This window comes from Symphalangus syndactylus, chromosome 7, assembly GCF_028878055.3.
Source record: "Symphalangus syndactylus isolate Jambi chromosome 7, NHGRI_mSymSyn1-v2.1_pri, whole genome shotgun sequence".
Taxonomy (NCBI): domain Eukaryota; kingdom Metazoa; phylum Chordata; class Mammalia; order Primates; family Hylobatidae; genus Symphalangus; species Symphalangus syndactylus.
This window is the reverse complement of record NC_072429.2, coordinates 93,420,635-93,434,203: the sequence shown is the minus strand read 5'-3', so window position 1 is coordinate 93,434,203 and position 13,569 is coordinate 93,420,635. Positions and strand designations below refer to the sequence as shown.

Sequence of the window (13,569 nt, the reverse complement as noted above, 5' to 3'; positions counted from 1 at the left end):
ATGGTGGCAGGAGGGTCAGTAAAGAAAAATGCCAAAAATGATGGTCAGGGTTTGGGCTTGAACAACTCAAATGGTTAAACAAAAATGTTTAGTATTTTGCAGGGGTTTTTTTTGTTTTTGAAAGGGCAGGTGAATTTATTAGGAGTGTATTAGGAGTTTATTACTTTATGGTAAAGACAGACACAAATCAGTTTGGACAAGTTGAATTTGAGGTGTTCTGGGGGAATCAGGACAGCAATAGGTGCTAGAAATAAGGACAATGAAAATACGCAGAGCAATGTGTTCTAGAGCCATGAACCTGGGACTTACGATCACATTACAAGGAAATGGGTAAGTTCAGCCAAAAGGGGGCCCAGGAAGAACATATACAGGTAGGCAAGAAGCCAGCCAGCCCATGAAAACAATTTACCTGGTCTGTATAAACATCAGGGGGCACAGCCTTGTTAAAGAAGTCAGAACACACAGCTCCTGCCTGGAGGTAATAGTGAAGAGCTGCTGAATACTGATTCGTTGCTGAAACAGAAAAACAGACATAAGTCATTAGAGGTAACAGTTGAAAAACAGGGATTCCTTTGTTAAGAGTCAGGTGCAACTTCCTAAGTTAACAAAAGCAGATTCTAACCACAGATCTAGAAATAAAATGTTAATTCATATTTCTTGCCAAATGTCTTAGTACAGAATTTGGTAGCTGGAGATTTTATTTCCCAAATGTCCAAACTAGAAACAAATTATGATTTTGTGAAGTAGTTCAGAATCGGTATATCAAGAAATTGACAGCTATCAAGCTGATATCTTGAACTTGATAGATATCGAGAACCTGATAGCTTCTTTTGGGGGCTGGGGTGGAAATGAGCATTAAAATCAGCATTTGCATCAAAATAATCCAGAGGAGAGAGGAATGATGTGGGAAAGGGGACACGTGAAACAAGACTGGCCATGAGCTAATTACTGTTAATTAGTAGCTGGGTGGTAGACCCATGGGTGTTCAGCACACTATCCCTTTTATCTTCATATCTTGAACTTTCCCTTTAAAAAAATTCAACTCATTAGGAAACAAGCATGATAGGAAAAAATCTTAAAAATTAAAAACCAACTCCTAAAACACAGATTCTGAAATGATTCTAGTCAGAAATTTTATTTGATCTGTAGAGTAATAGAAGCATTGAAAGTTTCGTAACAAGTGGGAAAACCTTATCACATATAATCCATCAGAGGAGTAATGGGGAGAGTTAGGATCTATCTCCAAGAATAAAAATAATGATCAACTGTACCTGCAGAGATTTTAGAATCTCTAAATAGCATTTTAAAAAGAAAACTTCATTCTCCTTTAAAGATGTTTTACCAATTAATTAGATTTAAAAAATTCATGCTGGGCACAGGGGCTCACGCCTGTAATCCTAACACTTTGGGAGGCCGAGGCGGGCAGATTACCTGAGGTCAGGCATTCAAGATCAGCCTGGCCAACATGGCGAAAACCCGTATCTACTAAAAATACAAAAATTAGCCAGGCATGGTCGTGGGTGCCTATAATCCCAGCTACTTGGGAGGCTGAGGCAGGAGAATCGCCTGAACCCGGGAGGCGGAGGTTGCAGTGAGCCAAGGTCGTGCCACTTCACTCCAGCCTGGGCGACAGAATGAGACTCCATCACAAAAAAAAAAAAAAAAAAAAAAAAATTCACTGTTCTTTTAAAAAAGAGAATAAAAGTAGTCAACATAAAATTAAAAGCATCTGAACCAAAGGTTCTACACTAAAAAAAAGTACAAATACTTTTACTGCTTTAATTTTACTAAAGACAAGTAAATCTCAACAAAACAAGTATTGAAATAAAATAGGTTATATATTTACTTTCACTTCAAAAAGTGCTATAAAAACAAAACACAAAGCAACTAAACATCTCACTTACCAAAGTAAATATCTGCCTGGATAATTAACCAGGAATGGTTATTTGGATTTATACTGAGTGTATATCGAACTAGCTCTTTCACTGTGATTGCCACAGCTTCAAAGTCCACAGACTGGAGGCTAAAAGGAAAGATACATAACATTAATCTCTATTTTAAAAGTCAACTTTAAATTCCATGCATGTATTTATTAAAAACAAAAACTCAGCCAAGATTCAGGTGAACATAAAGATAATGCTCAATACTAGGAGTAAATGTATTATAAGAACTATCAACACAACTAAGTCTAAGAAAGTGTGATGGGCTAACTTTTATGAGGGGTTGAAAGCAATCTGATTTTTGTTCTCTTTTCTTCAAAATGTCAAAGGTAGACAAGGCTGCACCAAGAAAGTGTATTTGCCTCTTTTACAAATGTTTAAAGTATATAGAAGTAGTAAGATAAAACCCTTATCTCTGCTTTTAGCACAATTTATGGGCAACAAACGAGACTCATAAAATTTCCCCAAATTATTATCATCATTTTTTGTTTGAGACGGAGTCTCACTCTGTCACCCAGCTTGGAATGCGGTGGCACAATCTCAGCTCACTGCAACCTCCGCCTCCTGGGTTCAAGCGATTCCTCTGCCTCGGCCTCCTGAGTAGCTGAGATTACAGGCACTCACCACCACACCCAGCTAATTTTTTTTTTTTTTTTTTTGTATTTTTAGTAGAAACGGGGTTTCACTATGTTGGCCAGGCTGGTCTCAAACTCCTGGCCTCAGCCAATCTGCCCATCTCAGCCTCCCAGTGCTGGGATTACAGTCCTGAGCCACCGCACCTGGCCTCCAAATGATTTTTAAGTTCTGTTATCTATGAGAAGTCACATAAAAATCAAGGACTCAGACACTGACAATGTTGCCATGTGGCCTTACATCCACCTTAAGCCTTCTTGCAGGAGTTACTGACTCCCCTCGAGATGTTTCAGGGGCCTAATGGGGTCAGGGGCTGGATGTCCAAGTATATCACATCAGTGCATTTGGCAGCCCCCAAGAATCAAGAAGAGTACTGCGAGCCTGGCTAAATGTGGACACCTTCAGGTACAGAGTCAGAAGATGGAACTGTGAAGAGAAAAGCGAGGCCGGCACCCAAAAAACTGCTAACTGCTCCCACCTCCTAAGAGCAGTAAAGCACAAGGGTAGAGAATACAGGCTGTGGATTCAGACACATGGCTCTATCATTTACAAGGTGAATTTAGACAAGGTACTTCTGTTGCTCTGAGGGATTACAGTTTACCCTAACTCACCAGTGCCCAGTACAGTGGAAAATGAATTGTGGGATTATTAGCAAATAGTCAATTATTTATTTAAACGTAGATAGTTATATAAGTTAGATTGGCTTATAATTTTACAGACATTTACAAAATGTTACAAGTGTAAGAATTCTATATATCAAATAGTTGGTTTTAAAAACTTAATCTTCAATCCAGTGCCATTCCCACTATTCTTGGAATCAATAAAGAGTCCTCCTCAGGAGAAATACTTTTCTCTAGTCAAACATTTAGTCATATTTTGTTTTCTCTGGGTCAATTTAAAGTATTTTCATCATGAAGATAATAGTTAAGCCTACTATGTACTAGTCTTTATTCTAAATATCTAGCTTAGAAAATGTATTATTTCAGACCAGGTGCCGTGGCTCATGCCTGTAATACCAGTACTTTGGGAGGCCGAGGTGGGCGGATCACGAGGTCAGGAGACCGTGATCATCCTGGCTAACATGGTGAAACCCCGTCTCTATTAAAAATACAAAAAATTAGCCAGGCGTGGTGGTGGGCGCCTGTAGTCCCAGCTACTCAGGAGGCTGAGGCAGGAGAATGCCGTGAACCTGGGAGGCAGAGCTTGCAGTGAGCTGAGATCGCGCTACTGCACTCCAGCCTGGGTGACATAGCAAGACTCCATCTCAAAAAACAAATAAATAAATAAATAAAAATGTATTATTCCATCCTCACAATTCTGAGGCAGGTACTATTTTAGAGATGGGGAACATGGCACAGAAAGCAACTTATTGAAGGGCATATACCTCTAAGTGAAAAGGCTGGGGCTCAAACCCCGTGAGTCTGACCCAGAGCCCCTAGGGTCAACAATTCTTTTGCCTCATTTATAAACACGCTGGAAACCAATCATTACAGTCTAAACTTAGGCCACAGAGGTAATACTACAGAGGCTAAAAAACACAACTATTAGGTGGGGTGCAGTGGCTCGTATCTGTAATCCCAGCACTTTGGGAGGCCGAGGCAGGCAGATCACAAGGTCAGGAGTTCGAGACCAACCTGACCAACATGGCGAAACCTCATCTCTACTAAAAATACAAAAATTAGCTGTGTGTGGTGGCACGTGCCTGTAATCCCAGCTACTCAGGAGGCTGAGGCAGGAGAATTGCTTGAACCCGGGAGGTGGAGGTTGCAGTGAGCTGAGATCATGCCACTGCACTCCAGCCTGGGCAACACAGCGAGACTCCATCTCAAAAAATAAAAATAAAAATAAATAAATAAATAAAAATAAAAGCCAGGTGTGGTGGCACACGCTTGTAGTCCCAGCCACTCAGGAGGCTGAGGGTGGAGAATTGCTCAAACCCAGAAGGTGGAGGTTGCAGTAAGCCGAGATCGTACCACTGCACTCCAGCTTGAGTGACAGTTAGACTCTGTCTCAAAAAAAAAAAAAAAAACTCAAAAAAACAAAAACACAACCACTGAAACCACCAATTAAAAAATGCAAAATGGGGCTGGCCACGGTGGCTCACACCTGTAATCCTAGCACTTTGGGAGGCTGAGGTGTGCAGATCACCTGAGGTCAGGAGTTTGGGACCAGCCTGACCAACATGGAGAAACCCGTCTCTACTAAAAACACAAAATTCGCCGAGTGTGGTGGCACATGTACTCGGTACTCGGGAGCCTGAGGCAGGAGAATTGCTTGAACCGGGGAGGCAGAGGATGCGGTGAGCCGAGATTGCGCCATTGCACTCCAGCCTGGGCAACAAAAGCGAAATTCTGTCTCAGAAAAAAAAAAAAAATCCAAAACTAGGCGGGCATGGTGGCTCACACCTGTAATTCCAGAGCTCTAGGAGGCCAAGGTGGGCGGATCTCTAGAGGCTAGGGGTTCAAGACCAGCCTGGGAAACATGGTGAAACCCCGTCTCTACTAAAAATACAAATAAATAGCTGGGGGTGGTGGCATGCACCTGTAATCCCAGATACTTGGGAGGCTGAGGCATAAGAATCGCTTGAACCTCGCAGGCGTAGGTTGCAGTGAGCTGAGATCTCGCCACTGCACTCCAGCCTGGGTGACAGAGCAACGCGATGTCTTAAAAAAGAAAAGAGAAAAAGAAAAGAGAAAAGAAAAGAAAAACTGTCTCTACCAGATTTTTGAATTGGTATCTAAAAACAGATTTTATATAAAAATCAGAAACACAGGACGACGGACTCTGCAGTTCAAATGCTGTGGAGCATGCACATGTGCTTCATGCAGCATGGTGCTCCCTTGGGAAATAAGAATGAGTAAGTGGAGGGCAGGGGCACTCACCTGCTCTGACCCTCCAAATCCCTGGATGAGACAGAGAGCTTTTCCAATCTCTAAGGTTGAGATGGAAACAAATTCTTTACTATTATTCTATTATCAGCTTGCCTATGTATCGAAATCTTTTCTTCTTCAAAGATGCCACTAAGAGTAATAACATAAGGCTTGGACAAGCACAAACTAAGAAAACTGAGAGGGAGGACAGGGAGGAAAAACATTTGTGAGGAAACAAATGGATTCCCCTACATGAGAAGTTGCTATGTGTGGGAAAAGAAAAATGTACATGATTTCTTCAAGTAAATGAACCCTTTTTCCTCCCCTAAAAAAAGTCCCCATCATCTTACTGTGATTCTCAGGTAGTGCATGCAAAAGGGAATATTTCTCAGTCATTAAAGAAGTTTAGTTCTTACAGCAACTAAAAGAGATTGGGAGCCTTTTGACAACTGCAGCATTAGATGACACATACAAAAAATTATGAAAAAACAAATCACTTTCAAATGGATACTTGTAAAAGAAATAAGATGCTGGAAATCTGACAGCAAGTCATTCTTTCATTGGCCCCAATTTTCCAATTCTACTGACAATCAGGACCACTTATATCTTCTGTTCCAAGGCTGATAAATCTTAACTCCTATTTAAGAGTTATGCTGGGCCAGGTGTGGTAGCTCTTGCCTGTAATCCCAGCACTTTGGGAGGCTGAGACGGGCAGATCACTTGAGGTCAGGAGTTTGAGACCAGCCTGGCCAACATGGCAAAACTACGTCTCTACTAAAAATACAAAAATTAGCCAGGCATGGTGGTGGGTGCCTGTAATTCCAGCTATTTGGGAGTCTGAGGCATAAGAATCACTTGAACCTGAGAGGCAGAGGTTGCAGTGAGCAGAAATTGTACCACTGCATTCCAGCCTGGGCAACAGAGTGAGACTCTGCCTCAAAGAAAAAAAAAAAAAAAAAAAAAAAAAAAAGCTGGGCGCGGTGGCTCACGCCTGTAATCCCAGCACTTTGGGAGGCTGAGGCGGGCGGATCACGGGGTCAGGAGATCGAGACCACAGTGAAACCCCGTCTCTACTAAAAATACAAAAAGTTGGCCAGGCACGGTGGCGGGCGCCTGTAGTCCCAGCTACTCTGTAGGCTGAGGCAGGAGAATGGCGTGAACCCGGGAGGCGGAGCTTGCAGTGAGCCAAGTGCGCGCCACTGCACTCCAGCCTGGGCGACAGAGCGAGACTCCGTCTCAAAAAAAAAAAAAAAAAAAAAAAAAAGGGTTATGCCTTATCCACAACTTATAGCAAGATTATTAGAGAAACACAAAGACTGTAGAATCTTAGATTTCTGGCCCTTTAATAAAATTATCTAAGGGTATCTATACTAGTCAGAATGGTTTCCAAATACATAACTCAATTAATAGAATAAAAGCTATACCACCACTTACTTGGGAATGGAAGATGGCCAAATAGAAATGTGTTCAGCTGTAATATCATTCACAATGTCCTCCTTTAAAAAGAAAAAGAAAAAAGGTGTGATTTACAAATAAATTTCTTTCAAATTTTTTTAAATGAAATTATGAAATACTTACTCGAACATTGTGAAGTTTCACAAAGAGTGATAAAATAATAGTCAAAATGAGTGGTTCCTATAAGAAAACACAGAATCCTAAAACAGTGTGTGTATATTTATTTATTTAATATTTCTCCTGTCAACCTCACAGACATTAAGCATTTTAAAAGACCCTTGCCTTTTTAAAATTTAGCATCTGTTTTAGCACATGCTTTAGCACACTAAAAATCAACTTTTTAATCGCATGTGGGGTGGGGTGTGGATCATAGCACATAATATACATAAAATTAGCATATTTAAATATTTGGCTTATGGTGCTATCTCCAAGCTCAACTCCTCACATGACTCTCAAGTAACTTTTTATCCCTTAAAATAATGTTCAAAAAGTGAAACCTAGGTTATGTCCAATAAATAAATATGACATTGATCCTACTAAGCAAAAATTAAAGCCAGGCTTCACACATCTAGCCCCTATTATGAAGACGTCTTTACAATTTAAAGAAATACCTGCTCCGTTCACTAAAACATGGTAAAGTAAATGCAAAACAAACTTTACCAATCAGAATATCCCACCCACCAATAATGATCACTGAAGAAAAGCACATTAACAGGTCACTTTAATAATTTAACCAGAGGCCAGGCCAGGTGGCTAACACCTGTAATCCCAGCACTGTGAGGGGCCAAGAAGGGAGGATAATTTGAGACCAGGAGTTAGAAACTAGCCCGGGCAACACGGGGAGACCTCATCTCTACAAAAAATTAGCTGGGCATGGTGACATGTGCCTGTAGTCCCAGTTCCTCAGAAGGCTGAGGCCGGAGGACTGCTTAACCTCAAGAATTAGAAGATGCAGTGAGTTACGATCACACCTCAGCACTCCAGCTTGGGTGACAGATCAAGACTCTGTCCCTTAAAAAAAAAATTAAAAAACAAATAATAATTTAGTCAGTATTTGAAGTACCCAATAATTTTTAGTCATATTCTACAAAAACCAGCAATAGTAATTAGAGCAATTTTTAATAAAACTTACTCGTAATTTTTTGATAAAAGAAAGCAGTTCACTCCTACAAAACAAAAATTTTTGAATACACATTTAATATTAGAAATAAAAAATAAAATCAAGAAAGTAAATTATAGGTGAAGGTTTATTCTTAATGCTCCAATTCTGCAAGTGTGAAAAGGAATGTAATATTCTATTGTCATACTAACCTAGTAACATTTCTTCCCTGTTTTAATCACATGTGAAGTCTTCAATACTATCCAACCTTAAATACTACTGATTTTGAATTCCAGTTGATTAAATGATTAGTAGTTTCTTAAAATGACATATAAACAAAAGATCTTTCCAAAGGTAGCCAAGGCAGACAGGCTCATCACAGACGAGTACTACAGAACTTGTAAGATGGTCCAACTTTATGATATACAGAATAAAAGCTGATGTTCTTGAAATCAACCTTTAATAGGTTAATAGTATAAATAGGATAAATATTAAGAACTCAAACACAACTGACAGAAACATACCAATACATACCGATACATGATACCTAACGTAGATTCCCTCTGTTTTATTAAACTAACTCTGCCATCATTTCCTCGTTTGTGCTGACTGGACACACTACAGATTTGAACAACAACTTCCCAAAGGTCTTTGGCAGTCCGTCTACTTTCTTTAGGGCCTGGAAGTTCTTTGCATGTAGCTGCTAAAAGCTGTCCAAGCTAAAACATGAAAAACAAAATACACAAAAGATAATCTGTAATGTCGTGCACATCAGTTCCATTATCAAGACACACTGGAGGAAGATGGAATGACTGCCCAAACATACTAAGCACAGTTATTTTATGCTGTGCATTCTGTACAACCTTTGAGGAGTTTAGGGCTCATTGTGTACTGACAGATCTGAATCTGAGAAAGATCCTCTGGTTCGAGCATACGAACTTTGTCTCTGAACAATTATAGTCTAGTGAAAACGAAAATGAGACAATGCAAAGAGATAGGTGATTTATTAAGTGGAAAAAAAAAACGAGTTGCTAAATACACATAGTATGATCCCACGTTACATAGGGGGAAAAAAAAAGTGTAATGGAAGGCATACACCAACATGTTAACTGTAGTAAAAGCCCAGGGGGTGAGATTAAAATAGTGCTCAGATTTCTCTCTCTCCCTCGTGCACATACACACACATACAACTTTTAATAACTAAAAAAAAATTGTTTCAACGAAAAAAATAAGGAAAGGAATAAGGAAACTGAAGTTGGCAGAATTAAGGGATACAGATTTAAAGCAATTTTTCTCTAAGAAAATTGGTAGCAACTGGGAATGGAGCTACTGCTCATCTGAGGAGGTAGAATTAAGGCAGGACAGGTTACACAAAGTGACTGGTATGAATAAAAGCAGCCTCAATGACCTAAGATGTAGGGAGGACCCAGAAATAAAGAGAGTGAAAAGCTAAAAGCAAAAGACAGACTTACAATAAATTCAGAATTTCTTTTTCTTTTTTTTTTTTTTTTTTTGGAGGCAGGGTCTTGCTCTGCACCCAGACTGGAGTGCAGTGGTGTGATCTTGGCTCACTGCAACCTCCGCCTCCCAGGCTCAAACGATTCTTGTGCCTCAGCCTCCTGAGTAGCTGGAATTACAGGCATGTGTTACCATGCCTGGCTAATTTTTGTATTTTTAGTAGAGACGGGGTTTCACCATGTTGGCCAGGCTGGTCTCGAACTCCTGGCCTCAAGTGATCTATCCGCCTCAGCCTACCAAAGTGCTGAGATTACAGGTGTGAGCCACAGCATCTGGCCACATTCAGAATTGGGCCCCTTTATCCTTGTTCTTATTAACTTTTATACTCCATGGCTCTTGTAGAGGGTGCAGTAGCAAGGATAATTTCAAATCCATCAGGAACCCCTAGTTTCTACTTAAAATGGACCTAGAAAATTTTCTAGGGGTCCCTACTGCTTAAGGCAGCTTTTTTAAGGATGTGGCAAGATTGCGACAAAGACAAAAATTGGTGGTTTTTCCTCTACTTTTTTTGTTATGAAAAATTTCAAACAGAAAAATTTAAAAAAAGTTCAATAAATACCTGACACATTGTGACTATTCTGCCATGTTTGCTTTATATATCTACATAAATTGTTTGTTAAACCATATTAAACTAAGTGAGACACAATATTTCATCCCTAAATACTTTCACATACATCTTCTAAGGACGACGACATTCTTCTCCATAACCACAACTCTGCGATCATGCCTAAGAAAATTAACAAGAGCACTGTGGCTTTCCAAAGCTCGTGAGAATAACATAAAAACCCGGTATACTAGGTGAATGGACACGGACCAATGGCCTAGCAGGATATTGCATCCTGCAAGCTCACCTAAAATACTCTTCCCAGACAAATGGAATCACAATACATGCAGCTATTCACTGCAATGTAATGTCAGGGCTACTGTAGCTCTTAGCTCAAATTCATCGTCTGTTGTCAGGGATCATATGCTTTAGGTCACTGAATTTATTACATAAATTTAATTTAAAAAATTTTCAAAGTCTAAGGCCCCAAATCAATTGAATTCCACAAACATTCTTGAGCAGCTACTATGTGGTGGGCATCATGGAAAGTACAACATAAAAATTAACTGCCCTGAAGCAGTTCATTGTCTTATAGAGAAGACAAGTGGATAAATAACTTATTATTCAGCATAAACACAACAAAAGAAATATGTCAACAATACAGCAGTAGCAGGATCAGTACAACGGTACAAAGGAAGCAAGAAGAGGAAGTGATTTACTCATTTACAGAGAAAAGAATATGGGAAAGCATCAGAGAAATCACACAAACATGCAAAGGTGGGAAGGACATCCTGGCTAATGTGACAAACAGCGTGTGCACAGGTGCAGAATGGAAACATGGCGTGGGCACGCTGGTGCTGCCAGCACAGGGCTGGAACACCAAGGGGCAGGGGAGCTGCACCTGGAGAAGGAGAAGCATGCATACCTTAAGAAGCCTGGTAGGCCACATGAACAACCTAAGGTTTTAGCCTATACTAGCACCACTGTGGTTGCCAACCCCCTCTACTACTACCTAGGCTCTTATCATCCAAGTGCCTATAACCTGTGCCCTTTCCATTATGTGACACTGCCACCCACTCTGATCCAAGGGGCAGACTAGACAGTTTTATGTTATTTCAAAAGGGTATATTTTAGTGACATGCTTAAGAATTTTCTGTTCCTATTTGTGATTATATATGAGTAGGAAAATATGTTCCTATGTAACAGAATAGAAAACATTAAAATCACCTAATATCCCATTATCCAGAGACAATGGCTGTTAATATCCTTTCAGACTTTTTCCTACACGTGTGTGCGTGTGTGTGGTGTATTCCACACCAGATTGGAAGTGTGGAAACTGATTCAGATTGTATTTTTTTTCAAAACACAATCCCTCATTCCAAACTTCTTTCTCTAATTCCTTTTTCCTTGACATTAACAAGGCAGTGAGAGGCCAATTATGTATGGAAGGTGGCACACAAAACCCTAACCAGATGACATATGAGGAGACACCTAAGTGACAATTCTTTCGCAAAGTTACCACACATCCTTCCTCCTTTTGGACCAGATCAGGGGAACTGCAGGAAGCAGTGAGACAGCCTCTCCCAGAGTTAGGCAACCAACAAAACAATTTCCTGTGTCCTTACACATTGCAGACCCTCAAGCATTCATTACACAAACACATGCCTATCTCTCCTGGTGCACAGCTCCACAGAATTCACTGCCAGAGGTAAAGAGAAGAGTTACTATACCGTCTTTGCACTCAGTGACAAGCTATGATTCTAAGTGTAAATGACAGTAACCTTGGAACACAATGGTTCCCTCATCTGATTTTCTTAAAGGCTAAGAAAATACTGGTGTGCATAATGAGACAAGTGCCCAAGATATTAAGAACTCACATGCCAGAAAGTTCACTAAAGAGACAGAAATGATTCAGGCCAGGCGCGGTGGCTTATGCCTGTAATCCCAGAACTTTGGGAGGCCCAGGCGGGTGGATCACCTTAGGTCAGGAGTTCTAGACCAGCCATGGCAAAACCCAGTCTCTATTAAAAATACAAAACAAAAAAAAACTACCCGGGTGTGGTGGTGCACGCCTGTAATCCCAGCTACTTGGGAGGCTGAGGCACAAGAATGGGTTGAAACTGGGAGGTGGAGGTTGCAATGAGGCGAGATTGTGCCAATGCACTCCAGCCTGGGTGACAGAGGGGGACTCAGTCTCCAAAAAAAAAGAAGAGATAGATATGATTCAATATCTGAAATTTCAAAGAAAAGGATAATTCAAGTATGGCAATTTTCACAAGCAAGTGTAAAGATAACAAAAAGGGCCGGGCCGGGTGCAGTGGTTCACGCCTGTAATCCCAGCACTTTGGGAGGCCGAGGTGGGCGGATCACCTGAGGTCGGGAGTTGAGATCCGCCTGATTAACATTGAGAAACCTCATCTCTACTAAAAATACAAAATTAGCCAGGTGTGGTGGTGCGTGCCTGTAATCCCAGCTACTCGGGGGCCTGAGGCAGGAGAATTGCTTGAATCCGGGAGGCGGAGGTTGCGGTGAGCCAAGATCGTGCCATTGCACGCCAGCCTGGGCAACAAGAGTGAAACTCCATCTCAAAAAAAAAAAAAAAAAAAAAAAAGGGCCAGGCTCGATGGCTCACGCCTGCAATCCCAGCACTTTGGGAGGCAGGCAGATCACGAGGTCAGGAGATTGAGACCATCATGGCTAACACGGTGAAACCCTGTCTCCACTAAAAATACAAAAATTTAGCCAGGCGTGGTGGTGGGTGCCTGTAGTCCCAGCTACTCTGGAGGCTGAGGCAGGAGAATGGCGTGAACCCAGGAGGCAGAGCTTGCAGTGAGCTGCAATCGCGCCACTGCACTCCAGCCTGGGCGACAGAGCAAGACTTTGTCTCAAAAAAAAAAAAAAAGATAACAAAAAGGGGGGGAAAAACTGAAGAAATCAATAAACTCTCAATAAATACAGAAAGGTTAAAATGAAATGAGCTCATTTTTTAAAAGGACATGCATGAAATATGAAGGAAGAAACAAGTAACCAAACACAAATGTTACAAAGTGGTACAGTTTTACAAGAGTTCCCAGATAAACACAGATTTAAAGGATTTTTTTTTTTTTTTTTTTGACACCAAGTCTCGCTCTGTCGCACAGGCTGGAGTCCAGTGGCGCGATCTTGGCTCACTGCAAGATCCGCCTCCCAGGTTCACGCCATTCTCCTGCCTCAGCCTCCCGAGTAGCTGGGACTACAGGCACCCGCCACTACGCCCAGCTAATTTTTTTTTTTATTTTTAGTAGACGGGGTTTCACCGTGTTAGCCAGGGGGTCTTGATTTCCTGACCTCGTGATCTGCCCTTCTCGGCCTCCCAAAGTGCTGGGATTACAGGCGTGAGCCACTGCACCCGGCCGATTTAAAGGATTTTGTATTACTAGACAAGTTGGGACAAACAAAGAAGAATAACAAAAGGTAATAGGAACAATTAAAAATAATGAGAAAATCTGAAGCACCAAATATACCCAAAAA

At 41.0% G+C, this 13,569-nt stretch overlaps 1 protein-coding gene across 11 annotated transcripts in view; it reads right to left on the bottom strand.

The window, feature by feature from the left end:
* The window catches only part of INTS8 (integrator complex subunit 8), a 58,022-nt gene that overhangs the window by 6,431 nt on the left and 38,022 nt on the right, over window positions 1-13,569 (bottom strand). For 6 of the 11 annotated variants that reach the window (XM_055286783.2, XM_055286784.2, XM_063643445.1 and 3 more), the window contains 6 exons: window positions 8,532-8,716; window positions 8,031-8,064; window positions 7,022-7,078; window positions 6,878-6,939; window positions 1,905-2,023; window positions 410-513 (listed from right to left, as the gene is read on the bottom strand). In XM_055286783.2, coding sequence (XP_055142758.1) covers window positions 410-513; window positions 1,905-2,023; window positions 6,878-6,939; window positions 7,022-7,078; window positions 8,031-8,064; window positions 8,532-8,716 — 561 coding nt within the window. The remainder of the gene's footprint in view (window positions 1-409; window positions 514-1,904; window positions 2,024-6,877; window positions 6,940-7,021; window positions 7,079-8,030; window positions 8,065-8,531; window positions 8,717-13,569) is intronic. The other 5 variants (XM_063643443.1, XM_063643444.1, XM_063643446.1 and 2 more) reach the window with 1 other exon arrangement.